This window comes from Chiloscyllium punctatum, chromosome 49 (assembly GCF_047496795.1).
Source record: "Chiloscyllium punctatum isolate Juve2018m chromosome 49, sChiPun1.3, whole genome shotgun sequence".
Lineage (NCBI taxonomy): Eukaryota > Metazoa > Chordata > Chondrichthyes > Orectolobiformes > Hemiscylliidae > Chiloscyllium > Chiloscyllium punctatum.
Window position 1 is genome coordinate 47,236,010 of NC_092787.1, and position 15,528 is coordinate 47,251,537.

The following is a 15,528-nucleotide window of genomic DNA, read 5'->3' on the forward strand; positions in this document are numbered from 1 at the left end:
GAAATTGACCTCTCCCTTCTCGTGACCTTAACCATGCCACCTCATCTCCCTGCATCCAACTCAGTGTCCTGTGTGCCAAGCTATGGTGCTTTAATTTAATCAGTGAGCCCATAGAATGAAGTAAGTAAAATCAGCTACAGTGTTCAATCGGAGCTTCTCTGACTGCACCTTCTAAACTGGTGACTTTCACAGAGGCTGGTATCCCATCACCAAGTCACCCTTTATTTACATGAGGAAAGTCCGTGACACTGGTCCAGCTCCCTCAGAGCCAGCTCTCAAAATGTCCAACACTCCTCTTTTTATCGGTCAGCTAGGGCTGCCTGATAGGATCAGATCAACAGCTCCTCCTGGAAGGAGAAGGACAGTAGATACATTAGAATATTTACCGCAAGTAGTCCCCCCACAATTAGATTAGATTAGATTCCTACAGTGTGGAAACAGGCCCTTTGGCCCAACAAGTTCACACTGACCCCCCGAAGAGCAACCCACCCAGACCCCATTCCCCTACATTTACCCCTGACTGATGCACCTAACACTACTGCATTTTAGCATGGCCAATTCACTTGACCTGCACATCTTTGGATTGTGGGAGGAAACCAGAGCACCCAGAGGAAACCCACGCACACACGGGGAGAATGTGCAAACTCCACACAGACAGTTGCCTGAGGCAGGAATTGAACCCGGGTCCCTGGTGATGTGAGGCAGCAGTGCTAATCACTGAGCCACTGTGCTGCCCAAGCAGTGAACCATCCTGGCTTGGACTTATAAAGCCGTTCCTTCACCGTCACTAGATTGAAATCCTGGAATTCCGTTCCTAATGGCGCTGTGGGTGTACCGATAGCCCAGGGACAGCAGTGGTTTAAAAAGGCAGCTGTCACCTTCAGGACAATTAGGAGTTGACAATAAAAGCTGGCTGAGCCAGCAATGCCCATATTCTGTGAATGTAAAAGCAAAACAAAGAAACACAGTAATTTATTGATATCGTCCCACTTTTTTAAAAAAGTTCCTTTTATTCCAGATCAATGTAAGTGCCAATTGTCTGGACCCTTCAAGCAATCAATAGCACATACCATAAACACTTGGACTCTGTCTCTTTTGTGTAAATAAAGATTGTGAAATTGACAGTAGAGATCAGGGAGCCAAAGCTGTCAATCATGAAATATTTTCCCTATTGCTCAGCTATTTCAGCAGTCTGACTGGAAGCATGGATTCAGCCTCATTAACTCCGAGAGATGTGGGCAAGAGAGCATTGCTTGACTTGGGACCAGCAAGGGGACCCTTCCAGCTTTTATTCAAAGGGGTCTTTTGTTCAGACTATGGTTCACAATTCTTCTGAAGGATTGTGCATCCTGACCCTTGCAAAAGGTGGTCTAGCATTGAAAATTGCGGAGGGCTCGTGTAATGAGGCCAGCCAGGTGGACCTCATAGAATGTGTTCCCTGAATTGTGGCTGTTCATCTCATGCTATCGGGGAGCCCTGGCTGATGGATATAAACAGGAGCGTCAGACATCTTGAGAGCTGGCTTTGAGGGAGCTGGGTCAGTATCAGGGACTCTCCATAAGTAAATAAAGGGTGACTTGGTGTTGGAATACTGGCCTCTGTGGAGTTATTTCAGCTAGGAAGTGCTTAACTTTGTAACGATGCCAGTCAGGCTGAGAGAAAAGGTTACAGGTTCATAACCTGAACTAACCTGCACCCTCAAAGGTCCAGCAGAAAATTGGAGAGTCTGGGAATGTGCTTGTGAGCCCCAGAAACCGACCCCCCGTTTCCCATTTTCACTCCTCCACAGATCTCCTTGATTATATGAAAATTCAGACCACAGAAGTAATTTATGGCACAGAAGAAGGCCATTTGGCCCATGAGTCTATGTTCCCATGAAACAGTTTATTCGTCAACCCTTGTTACAATCTCCGTCAAAACCTGTAACTGGAGTTTTCAAAAGAAGAGTTCAGAATTCGCATTGGAAGTTAGTTGCCAATCCTTCGGGATCATTCCAGAATCTGTAAAATTTTTGAGTATAATCACCAATGCGTCTTTAATACTCTGGGATGTAGACCATCAGGTCCCTGGAGATTTTCAACATCCAGCTCTATTAACTTATCCACTACAATATTCTTACGAATACTAATTTCTTTTAACTCCTTATTCTCCTTTGTGACTTGGATCGCAAAGTAATAATTTAGCTTCTCTGCCATTTCTCTATTGCCCATTATCAATTCTCCTGACTGTCTCTAATGGACCCACATTCTTTTTAGCCAAGCATTTCCTTGTTGCATATTTACAGAAGTTCTTACAGTCCATTATTGTGTGTTTGCTAAGTTGTAATCATATTCTATTCTATTCTTTTCTTTCCTTATCAGTTTCTTGTTTACCACATTCTAGAACTTTACAACCCTCAGATTTACTACCATTTCTAGCAATTTTAATGTTATAAGCAGTTGAACTGCATTTTATTGTCTTGGTTGACTGATTTTTCTCAAGTCTTTACACCTTTGAGAAATGTCGAGTTATTATAAGTCATGTAATAGTTTTCTTTTAAAAGACTATCCATTGCCTAGTTACGGTCATACCTTTTTAATATGTTTTTCCCAAACCACTTCAGCTAATTTGTGCCTCATGCCTTCATAATTTCCTTATTCAAATTGAATACTCTTACTTCAGATTGAGTTTCCTCATTTTCATTTCACATAGAGTCAGAGAGTCTTAGAGATGTACAGCACAGAAACAGGCCCTTTGGTCTAACCTGTCCATGCCGACCAGATATTCCAACGCAATCTAGTCCCACTTGCCCCATATCCCTCCAAACCCTCACTATTCATATACCCATCCAAATACCTTTTAAATGTTGCATTTGTACCAGCCTCCACCAGTTCCTCTGGCAGCTCATTCCATACATGTACCACCCTCCGTGTGAAAAGGTTTCTCCTTCGGTCTCTTTTATATCTTTCCCGTCTTGCACTAAACCTATGCCCTCTAGTTCTGAACATCCCCACCCCGGGGAAAAAACCTTGTCTAGTAACCCTATCCATGCCCCTCATGATTTAATAAACCTCTATAAGGTCACCCCTCAGCCTCTGACACTCCAGGGAAAACCGCCTTAGCCTCTCCCTATAGCTCAAATCCTCCAACCCTGGCAACCTCCTTGTAAACCTTTTCTCAACCCTTTCGTTGGTATGTCCTACACAGCCACAAAATGACCTCCCAATTCCTATACTCAGTATTCTGACCAATAAAAGAAACTAACCAAACGCCTTCTTCACTATCCTATCTACCTGCGACTCCACTTTCAAGGAGCTATGAACCTGCACTGCGAGGCCTCTTTGTTCAGCAAAATTCCCTAGGACCTTTCCATTAAGTGTATAAGTCCTGTTAAGATTTGCTTTCCCAAAATGCAACACCTCACATTTATCTAAATTAAACTCCATCTGACACTCCTCAGCCCATTGGCTCATCTGATCAAGATCCCTTTGTAATCTGAGGTAATCTTCTTTGCTGTTCACTACACCTCCAATTTTGGTGTCATCGGCAAACTTACTAACTATATCTCTTGTGCTCACATCCAAATCATTTATATAAATAGTGAAAAGTAGAGGACCGAGCACCGATCCTTCTGGTGCTCCACTGGTCACAGGCCTCCATTCTGAAAAACAATCCACCACCACCACCACCCTCTGTCTTCTACCTTTGAACCAGTTCTGTATCCAAATGGCTAGTTCTTCCTGTATTCCATGAGATCTAACCTTGCTAACCAGTCTCCTATGGGGAACCTTGTCGAATGCCTTACTGAAGCCCATATAGATCACGTCTACCACTCTGCCCTCATCAATCGTCTTTGTTTTCATTGGTTTTAACATTCTCAAAATTCTAAATTCAAGTTTGATTGGATTTTGGTATCTTGGGGCATAATTTAAACCGATTGGCTGAATTTGAATTTGGTTTTTTATCATGGCAACATATCTGCACTATTGCTTTCATAGTCAAATGTTATAATTTAACTTATTTCAGTACTCTCTGTTCCTCTAAGTCCGTGCCAGCTTCCAGTCTCTCTTAAAGGTATAGTACACACCTACACCTCCCTAACACACACCTACTCACTTCCTGTTCTGGAGATTTTTTTTATTGTAATAAACTTTAATAAAAGCACCTCTTTCCCCTTCTGCCCAAAAATTTGAATGTGATCCAAATTCCCAGATGTTCATTTTATCTCTCTCGGACAAAGTCTTGCTTGGTCAGATTTTTCAGCTTACTCTGGTTGATTCTTAACTATATATTATTCATCATGGCAGATACAACATGATAGTTGTGAATTGATTTGGCAGTGCATCCAGCATTTATATCACCAATCTTGGTCGCAAAATCCTTCAAAAGTCCTCCTTCCCACATAATTTTAGTATCTCCTCTTCTGGGATTTAACTTGCTCTGTAGGTGAGAGCAGTGCACAACCAACCCAAGTCCTCCTGCAGCAATCTTTACTAAATGGCTTGCAGAACCTTATTGACTCCGGTTCCAACAGTCTTCAAGAATTCTTGAATGTTGGCTTCACGTAACAGAGACAACTGTAGCAAATGTATCTTGTCCTACTCCCAGCTCCAGCATCTACCTTCTTCCACCTGTTTATACTGCACCACTAGGGTCATCATGTGATCTCAGATGGCCTTTTATGTGTCCTCTTTTATGGGTTTCACCAGTTTTGGCCTCCTCTGATACTTAAATTTCCAATATTAGTTTTCAGCCTTAGTTTCCTTAGAAATTAGAACTGTCAGCTTTCTTTCTTAATTGCCCTTATAATTCAGCTCTGTAACCAGCTGTTTTAGTAAGGCCTATCTCATGCTCATCAATTTCATTGTTCTGCATACCAGTGAGCATTGTCAATGGGCACCTTGTTAATGGTTACATTTTAGGAATATCAGAAAGGTGTAGCAGTCTGACCATCTTGACAAGGCTCAGATTGAAACAGCGTCTGCCAGGACTGAAAACTTCTCCATTCAAAAACCGCTTCATGTTCTGCTTGACAGATACTTCTCTGGGTAATATCTCTGCCCCTTCATCTAAAGGATGCTACATCTGACCTTTAGATTTGTTGGTTTATGAGTTGAAAGTGTAGTGTCAGCTCTTAAAATGTTCAGCAGCCATGATAAACAATTCAATAAAACACTGTCCCTGTTCTGATTGTCTGCAGTGACAGCCAGTTATAATGCCATCATTAATACAATAATAAAAGTTCTTCTTTTATATATGGATTAAAAATGACTCCCTCTTTAATTTTAAACTGTATTGTATTGAATTTGTTTGCTTTGCCAGGTGATTATCATCCTTGGGTTATTATTTTAATTTCACATAAAATATGTTCACAATAAACCATTGTGGTTCCCATTTTATTTTTGAAATTCTGTGCATCAGTGCTTTTAGATTTTGAACAGATTAGCTGTAGGTCTGGTTTCACTTCAGCACTTCTGAAAACACGGTGATCCAAGGATTTAAATGATGATTACGGAAAGGTAGCTGTTGAATTGATTGGAAGATTGCAGGATAGAAGCACCCATTCCAAGCTTGAAATATTCAGGCTGCCAATTATTCACTATCTCCTGTTACGGATACAGCAGAATTTGTTCTTTCTGTTCATTCTTTAAACTTCCTGCTGTTTAAACCATCTTTTGTTTTCCTGAAACATTCATAACTTGTAAAACTTGATTAATGGCCTGAAGTTTAATTTAAATATGCGATCAAACATGAAATGAAAATTCTTTTCTGGTGATTAACAGAATTGGAGATTTGAACAACTTTAAAGAGGAGACATGTAATACCATTGGATAAGTAATCCAGAGACCTGGCCTAAGTTATTGAGGATAATTAGATTTATTGGTGGGACATGTACCTAAGTACAGTGAAAAGTTTTGTTTTGCGCACAGTATACAGGTAGATCATAACAGACAAGGACATACAGATCATAGGGTGATTGAACAATGTGAGGCATACAAGGTTATGGCTGCACAGGAGGTGCACAAAGCAAGATCAACATTAGATTTGAAATTTGAGAGGTCCACTCAGCAGTTTAATAACAGTGGGGAAGAAGCTGTTCTTGACCCTGTTGGTGCTTGTGTTTAAGCTTTTGTGTCTTCTGCCTGATGGGAGAGATCGCCAGGGATTAGAATTGGGATGGGTCTTTGAAGACATGGATTCTAATCCTACCAAGGCAGCTTGTGAAATTTAAGTTCAGTTAACGAACCTGGAATTGATGATAATGAGAAAGCTATCTGTTCTCTAATATCCTTTCAATGAATGGAATATGCCAAACTCTCCTGCAAAATGACAAGTGACTTCAAACCCACAGCGACATACTCAACCCGTAAGTGGTCTCTGAAATGGGTTAGAGAGATGGAGAAATTCAAGATGCAGAACAAAGCTGGCATTTGTCTGTATCAGCCTTTATTCCATGAAAGAATAAGGAAAACGTTTCTGAGGCATTTGTCTTCAAGGCAGGAAAGTTGGTGTGAATATTTCACTGAGTTGGTGTTTGTGCCCACTATTAATTTGTGAATTTTCACCTTGATTGCTACTTTCTTTTCCCCAAAGGGTCACCCAACTCCTTGAGCGAATCAATGAGGTTGTGGAAGAGAGTAATTTGTTTGATCCTGATCGTCGAGGTCTTGAAGAAGAGCTGGAGTCTCTACGTCGTCATCTGGAATCAATGAATAATGATCCGAGCTCAGTGGAGAACCACTTTAACAACAGTAAAGGTAAAAATAAAAAAAAAACAGCACTTATCTAATGGAGACCCTCACTGAGATGTAAAATGTGAGAGCTGTAGCAGGGGAGAAAAGGCAAACAAAGGTGCAAAGTCACATCCTCCAAGTAATTGTGGGATTGCATTGATTTATGGCCCTTGGAGAAAAACTCAAAAGAAATGTGTTCACAAAATGCAATGTGAAATAGACAAATGTCTCTCTGATAAATCATCATCTTTAACCTTGCATCCATTTTGTCACAAATTCTATATTCTCATCCTTGCATTTTTGCATGAGGATACTGTATATATCCATGTGAAAGTTCAGTTTTTGAGAGCAAATGTCTTTTGGCAAAAGGTAAGGAGTTGATTTTTGTTTTTAATCTGAGCCGTGCTCCAGCGAATTAAAATCCAAAGGTCTTTTGGATTGCTCATGGTGAGTCTGGCCACATTCCTGAATTCAGCAAGAACGGCTTTCCCAAGCTATCCACCAATATTTATGATGTTTAAATTAACACAATACCTCATTCCCAGAACTAGCGCATGTTAATGGGAAACTGAGGGATTTTGAGGCCAAATATCAGGGATTGAGCTATCTGCAAGATAATATGTGGGAATGTGCAGACCACTGAGTAAATGTTGATGTTATCTGAAACTGAGCTGATGTATAACTGTTTCCTACTATGCACTTGCAATTGGATGTAATTATAGCACCACATACAAGGGCTGGATTGCCGTTTTAGAATTTGTGTTGCAGACATTTCGTCCCCTGTCTGGGTGACACCCTCAGTGCTTGGGAGTCTCCTGTGAAGCGCTTCTGTGATGTTTTCCCCGGCATTTATAGTGGTTTGAATCTGCCGCTTCCGGTTGTCAGTTCCAGCTGTCCGCCGCAGTGGTCGATATATTGGGTCCAGTTCGATCTGCTTATTGACTGAATCTGTAGATGAGACAGCTGGAACTGACAACCGGAAGCGGCAGATTCAAACCACTACAAATGCCGGAGGAAAGATCACAGAAGCGCTTCACAGGAGGCTCCCAAGCACTGAGGATGTCACCTAGACAGGGGACGAAACGTCTGCAACACAAATTCCCAGCTCGGCGAACAGAACCACAACAACGAGCACCCGAGCTACAAATCTTCTCACAAACTTTGCCTTTTTAGAAGGACAGACGTTTATTCCAAGTTTTGCTGTGTATATATTTTTTCAGTTAGTTGCTTCCTTCCCAAACCAAGGCTTTTCTCTGTGTGAGCATTTCCTGTTCAGGCTGAAGCCTCTCCATGCGGATTGGGATGTCTCAGTCATGTGCAGTCTAGCTTCTTGTTTCTAAATGCTTCGTTTGAGGTGTTTGGTGTTTGTGTTAGGGTCTGACCAGGTCAATAAACCTATCCAAGCAAGACAGTGCACACCAGAAACCTGAATGGGGTAGGCAAGAGAATTGGAACTCAAAAGGCCATTCTTTTAATGTTCTTATCCCGTGGAGGCATTTGTGAAAAGCTATCCAATGTTTGCTGTCTTCGATTTTGAGGAATCGTCAGTGGGCTGATAGCATGTGAGCTGCGGTGTGTTGTAGCTCCTTTGATGTTTTGAATGTGAACCCTGGCAGGTGTGTAGCCAGTAACACACTAACACCAGTAGAAGTACATTGACAGCTGCAATGAAATGACAGACATTGATTTCAAACAAGTCATTTGACAGTGCCTGGCTCCCAGTCTTGTGTGTGACAGTCCTTTGGTGTGAGAGTTTCCGTCATCAGATTGTCACACATGAGTAGGCCATGATACCTACCCTGCCAGATTGTGACAGATTGGTCACTCTCTTGTGACACGAGAGAAGATTCTCTTGAGTCACTCCTTGGGTGCTCACTTCCAGAGCCACCTTTGGGTGCTGATTTCCATAGCCACCCCTGACCAGTTCACCTTTATCAGATGCAGTGACCTCTTTATTTCCATCCACAGGAAAATGCACTTCCCTTCCCCCTGGACAGCCTTCAAATGGGTGGGGGAGGTGCAAAAGAGATGTCGCTAAATCATGGCATTGATTTGGGTTGGGTCTCTGACACTCCGGAGGTGGGTGGGGTAATGAGTAGAGGTTATAGAATGCCATTCTGTGTCCAGGTGTCTTTTCAATATGGCGCCCAGATGTTGGTGCCTGGAAGATCCCGAAGGGCTTCTGAACCTCCTACCCAATAAGCTTGACATTTTACCCATGCAAGAATATGTAATGAACTGAGAATAATATGATCACAGGAAACCCCAACTTGCCACTGAGGGGAAGTCCCTCCTGCTTTTCTCACACTCTGACTGAGACAAAAGGAAAACTTGAGGCTACTGGATAATACTGAGATTTTATTTGAGACAGAAAAAGACAATTACATCATCAAAATTATTTTTATTTATTATTTAACTTAGTTTTCTAACCAACCTGTTCAGTGATTTTAATTATGCACCTTTAGAGCAGATCTGACCTGAACCCAAGCAAGGGTAGGGACACTACCACTGTGTCACAAGAGGGCCCCAACTATTTTAATTTTTATAAAGTGATTGTAGATAATTAAGATGGATCATTGGACCCGAAATGTTGATACTGCATTCTCTCCATCGATGCTGCCAGACCTGCTGAGCTTTTCCAGTAATTTCTGATTTGGTTTCTGACTTGCAGCATCTGTAGTTCTTTGTTTTTGCTTTGTGCCCTCTCCAGTCTTTAAACCGACCTGCAACTTGTTAATGGTATCTGTTTCAATGGTCTTCAATGTAACTTGTTCCATGGGAATTTGCCATTATAGTAGCACTATTGCTGGAGACCAGAACAGGAGTTAAAGGGTTCTAAGGAACTCGCAGCACAGTGGAATTGAGGCCGAGATGAGATCAGTATTAAGTGGCAAAATAGGTTGAGTTGCCTATTACTGCTCCGAGTTCCCGTGTCCAATAACTGCTTTGCTTTGGAATCATGTTTTCTGATCTGCCTATATAAGGTCCCTTCCGAAATCATTGCGGTCAGCTCTTCTGCACTAGCTCATGGTTACTTTTGATTTGTTCTTTATCTGTGATTAATTTGAAAATAATTATGTGATCACTGTTACCTCTGTGATCTCCCTTCATAGACTATTCATCCTATTGTGGATTAGTGGTGCTGGAAGAGCACAGCAGTTCAGGCAGCATCCAAGGAGCTTCGAAATCGACGTTTCGGGCAAAAGTCCTTATTCCTGATGGAGGACTTTTGCCCGAAACGTCGATTTCGAAGCTCCTTGGATGCTGCCTGAACTGCTGTGCTCTTCCAGCACCACTAAACCAGAATCTGGTTTCCAGCATCTGCAGTCATTGTTTTTACCTTATTCATCCTATTTTGTCTGTCCTTGTCAAGAAAGATCTGAATGCACTGATCTTAATTTCCAGCTCTTGGCCCGTAGCCCTGGAGGTTATGACAATGCAAGTGAATATCTAAATATTGCTTAAATATTTCAAGAATTTCTGACTCAACCCCTTTTTTCAAACGGTGAGTTTCCAGACTCCCATCAGTCTCCGAGTGAAAAAAGATCCCCCTCCATACACCATTTGATGTGCCGTCTCTTAATTTAACTCTATGATCCCCTGGTTATTAATGCCTCTATTAATGGAAAAATTACTTTCCTACCCCCCCCTATCTGTGTCCCTCGTAATCTTGTGCAACTCTATTATATCCCCTCTCAATCTTGGCTGATGTAATAAAAACAAACTGAGACTAACCAATGTTTCAGCTTATCTCGGACCCTCCAACCCATGTAGATCCTGCCAAATCTCCTATCATCCTCTCTACTGCAATCACATCCTTTGTATACCATGATTGGAAGAGAAGGTAATGGCCTAGTGATATTATCGCTGTATTGTTAATCCAGAGACTCAGATGATGTACTGGAGACCCAGGTCCATAACCTACAATGGCAGAATTAAGAGTCTAATAATGATCATGAAACCATTGTCAATTGTCAGAAAAACCAATCTGGTTCACTGATGTCCTTTAGGGAAGGAAACTGACATCCTTACCTGCTCTGACCTATATATGAGTCCAGACCCATAGCAATATGTGGTTGACTCTTAACTACCGTCTGGGATGGGAAATAAATGCTGACCAGTGAGACCCTCATCTCATGAATGAATTTGAAAAAAAATCAGGGCTTCTAAAAAAGCAAGTTCTCTCAAGTGCTGATATTTTCAGTTGTTGGATTTTCATGTTTCCTTGGTCCCTTTTTGCCTCTCGCTGAGATGCCTACCTTTGTATACAGGGCTTTTGAAACTCCCTGATATCAGTAGTCACTTTCAAGGCTTGAAAACTGTTGTACAGCTAATTGAGATGTGAGAATTAATGCAGTAGGACTGAAGAAGCCTCTCTTCTGCATCCTGAAGAAAGTTCTGTTATGGACTAGGCCAGACCACTCAAACATTCTTCAGCAGGCAGCCCAGACCATAATTTTGCAACTTGTTTCGGTAAGTGTACAGTGAAAATTACCCAGAGTAAGTTAGCTAGGTTGACTACTAGATTTTAAAACAGACAAAAATGTATTCACAAAATTGCACAATGAAGCACCAAGAACAGAATAAAGAATCCCTACAGAACTCAGTCTATCCAAACTAGACTTAACTATGCTGTTCCGAATATACACAACAGTCCCAGTAAGCAAACTGTCTTTAAAAGCCAGTATAAATGGAACACATGCTTACAGATTGAAGTTGAAGGGCAAAGAGAGAGAGAATGTGTGTTTCTACACAGCTTCCTGTTGAACTCCCAATCAGTTCAGGACTGAACTAAACTGCTCAGCTAGACAGCTGGCTGCACCCTTTTCATTATACCGGTCACTTCCAAAACATGACCACTTTGGCCTGAAGTCTCATCTATTTACACATAAACAAAACGCCTCTCAAAAGTCTTTGCACCTGTGTACCAAAACCAGACTGATCGGAGCATGGCCTGGTTTATTACCCCTCTTTAAAAAAAATCAAAGACGCTTGAGCCAAGGAACAGCTTTCAGAAAAAACAGGGACTAGCTTTGTGACAGTTGTAAATTGAATTCTGAATTTGTTCTAAATATACAGCAACTTCCAGAGCTGAATGCCTTGAATTTAATTATTTTTGCCTGTGCTGTTGTATTTTATTAGGGTTCACTCTTGGATCAGTTGTAAAGGACCAGGATGAACTTCAAAACTTCTTGACGCACAACTTGACAATGTCCAATGAAACGGCTGGACTCTTGCTGGGATCCAATATTAACTTGAAGGAGGTAAGGGAAGTAAGAATGAAATGTCCAGTTGACCAAATTAGTTCCAGCAACCAGTACCTGTTTGGGGAGTAATGGGATGATGCAGATGTATGAACATTTGTTGCTTACATAGAGTATACACCTGTTGGAAACAAAATAAGAGTGTCTACGTTTCAATCACAGCGCTGGTCTCCTTTTTGATTTGATTTATTATTGTTACATGTACAGAGATACAGTGATGAGTATTGTTTTGCATGCTACCAGACAAATGATACCTTACATAAGTACATCAGAGTGTCTTCCTGTTTGTATTTGAATTGTCCCATTTTACTAATAAGGCTGAGCAATCCATTTTGACTGAGACAAGAGTTTCTCCCTTTTTATATGTGGGTATTCTTGCAGTAAGGGATTGTTTAAGAGAATACAGGAACTCTTATGCAAACCCATTATGGGCGAGGATTTATTTTTGGAGAAAGTGAGGACTGAAGATACTGGAGATCAGAGCTGAAAATGTGTTGCTGGAAAAGCGCAGCAGGTCAGGCAGCATCCAAGGATTTATTTTACATTGGTTATGGTATTGGTCTGTGCGAAATTATTCATTCGCTGCATGGGCAGATTTAGTGTTGGAAAGTATTTTTGCAATTAAGGCCAGAGTCACAACTACCATGTGTATCTCGCCACGTGGTCTGTGAACTGTAGCTCGTGTTGGCTCCTTTTTGTTTGTAAAGACTCAAGTTAAAGTGACCAGCAGCCAAGATTTTGTATTTTAAAAAAAGACATTAATGTTAACTCTTATCTTACTACTTTATTTTTATATTTATTCCCTGAAGTAATGCTTATCTTTTTAACTCTGTTTCTCTGAATACTTTGTACCTAAGTTTTTTTTGTACATTGGTACCTAAGATGGCACATTGGACACTTTCTGCTGTACTTCCTGTACTTCTGAGCTTGAATACACATGACAATAAAATCAAAATCTAAAGTTAAAAAAGTTAAATGTAAAATCTCAAGTTAATGTAAATTGATAAAGTCAAAAGATTTTGGGAGGGAAAGATGGTTCTAGGTTTCTGGCTCTTAGTATGGCATTTTGGGTATCCGGTTACCTTACAATAAACTACTAGTTTTAAGATCTCTCTTGCTCTTTCTCTCTCTCTCTCTCTCTCTCTTTTTTCTCTCTCTTTTTCTCTCTCTTTTTCTCTTCCTTTTTCTCTTCTCCCCCCATTATCTCTCTGGAGAGGAGTTGTTTTCTGAGATGACGTCTGTTTCTTGGCCTAGTCAACTGGTTTTTTAAAATTGTTCTTGGCTGACGAACCAAAACGGCCACTGTTACCGAGTGACCTAAGCAAGACAAAAAAGTCCTGTTCTGTGTAGGTTTTCAGCATTTTGGAGAGAGTTCCTCTCCTACATGTTGTACCTAGTTTTTGTTCCACCTCTTATCTAATTTACACTCCCATAATGAGTCAGCCAGGAACTTGGTTAGCCCCTGAGTAAGAATGTCTACATTTCTGGCTATGTCTCTCTCTTTTCCATGTAGCAAAGAACAAAGAAGAAAACAAAGAAAATTTACAGCCCAGGAACAGGCCCTTCAGCTTTCCAAGCCTGAGCCAATCCAAATGTACTGTCTAACAATGCGTGGCATTGTTATATGGTTAGGTGACTTACAACAGAGTAGTGTGCTTACAAAAGTCTCTAATTCTATAACTCCTTTGTTCATGCCACTTGTTAATTAGTTGCATTAAAACTGCTGCTGATTGGAATTTAAAAATGTCAGAATATTGCGATAACTGTCTTTTGCTATTTCTACAGCAGGCTGCAAGCAAGTCATTTCTTGGCATGCTCCTGCTCTGAATTTCAATGTTTCTACTTAGAGGGAAACATTGGTAGCTGGTGCACAGTACTTATTTGGCTGCTCTTAGACAGGGGTGAAGTAACAAACCTTCAAATGCTGCCCATTTGATGAAGTTAAATGTTTTGAACCTCATTTATAATGTAGATGGTGTTCTTTTTATTGTTGATTTTCAGTTTTGCAGTCCTCCTGCAGTGATAAAGTAAATCTGTTCACTTTCAACCTGGTATTTCCTGCTCACTATGTTCGCTTCTGTCACAATTTCATCTGTTCTTGGAGCCCTGAATGAGCACTTGAGGTAGATCTTGACTGTGTGATACTGTGACAGAGCCAATATATAACACGCCGCAAACTAGGGGCATGCTGCTGAACTCTGTCGCACCCAATTGGAAACAGTTGAAACCGTTATTGTCCTTTGCTTTCTATCACTGAAACACCTTTGGATCCAATTTGCCATGGTCCCTTGTTATTTTTCTGACCACCTTTGAATGTGGGGCCTTGCTAAAATACATTTAAGCTGTATCAAACACATCGCCTTCATTGCTGTTCCTTGTTAATTCCTTTCAATAAAGAATGTCAGACATGACCTTCCGTGAATAAATCCATGCTCACTCTCCTTGATTAATCAATGTCTTTCTGAATGAAGGTTTATACAGACCCTCAGAAATTTTCCAATAATTACTATCACTGAGTATATGCTGACTCACCTGTAATTACTCAATCTGTCATTTTTTCCATTTAAATAATTGAGATGACTGTAATTTAACTTAATTTACTTGAATTTAAGACTTTAGTGTCACTTTTTTTTGATTCGTGGAGCATAACACTGATGGCTCTTTAAATACAAGAGTCTGATCTGAGATCAGCGATTAAGCACAGATCAGAAAAAGTGTCTTGTAGACTTTATCAGGTGAGACGTGCAAAAATGTTGTTTTTAACAGTTTTGTCTCGTCGTGAGTCAGAGTCAGACAGCATCAAGTCTGCACCAACCTATCCACACTAACCACACTTCCGAGCATTTGACCAATGGACTTGAATGTTATGACATTTCAAGTGCTCATCCAGATTCCTGCCACTTTCTGGGTTTAAAGAAAGGTTTTCCCCAAATCTGTTCTAAACTTGCTGCCCCTTCACATTAAAATTCTGCCCCCTTGTGATTGACTCTTCAACTAAGGGGAAGCAGGTACTTTCAGTACATCCTTTGTAATCTTATACACTCCAATCAGGTCCCCCCCCACCTCAACCTTCTCTGCTCGAAGGAAAATAACCTCAGCCTATCTAGTCTCTCTTCAGAGCTGAAATGCTCCATCCCAGGCAGCATCTTGGTGAGTCTCCTCTGCAGTCACATCCTTCCTCCAGCCTGATGGCCAGAACAGCTCGGTTTACATTTAAATATAAACCGCGGGGCCTTTATTTGTCACTTGCAGGATTTTTTGGTATTTCTTTCTTTTGTTATTTTCCATTCTATTTTTGCAAATTGTCACTGGGTAGTTGCAGGCTCAAATGAGGTAAAAACAATGACTGCAGATGCTGGAAACCAGATTCTGGATTAGTGGTGCTGGGAGAGCTCAGCAGTTCGGGCAGCATCCAAGGAGCTTCGAAATCGACATTTCGGGCAAAAGCCCTTCATCAGGAATAAAGGCAGTGAGCCTGAAGCATGGAGAGATAAGCTAGAGGAGGGTGGGGGTGGGGAGAAAGTAGCATAGAGTACAATAGGTGAGTGGGG

At 41.1% G+C, this 15,528-nt stretch overlaps 1 protein-coding gene across 4 annotated transcripts in view; it reads left to right on the plus strand.

The window, feature by feature from the left end:
- The window catches only part of abca2 (ATP-binding cassette, sub-family A (ABC1), member 2), a 548,786-nt gene that overhangs the window by 185,470 nt on the left and 347,788 nt on the right, over positions 1 to 15,528 (plus strand). For all 4 annotated transcript variants that reach the window (XM_072566424.1, XM_072566423.1, XM_072566425.1 and 1 more), the window contains exons 4-5: positions 6,574 to 6,737; positions 11,856 to 11,977. In XM_072566424.1, the coding sequence (XP_072422525.1) occupies positions 6,574 to 6,737; positions 11,856 to 11,977 (286 nt within the window). The remainder of the gene's footprint in view (positions 1 to 6,573; positions 6,738 to 11,855; positions 11,978 to 15,528) is intronic.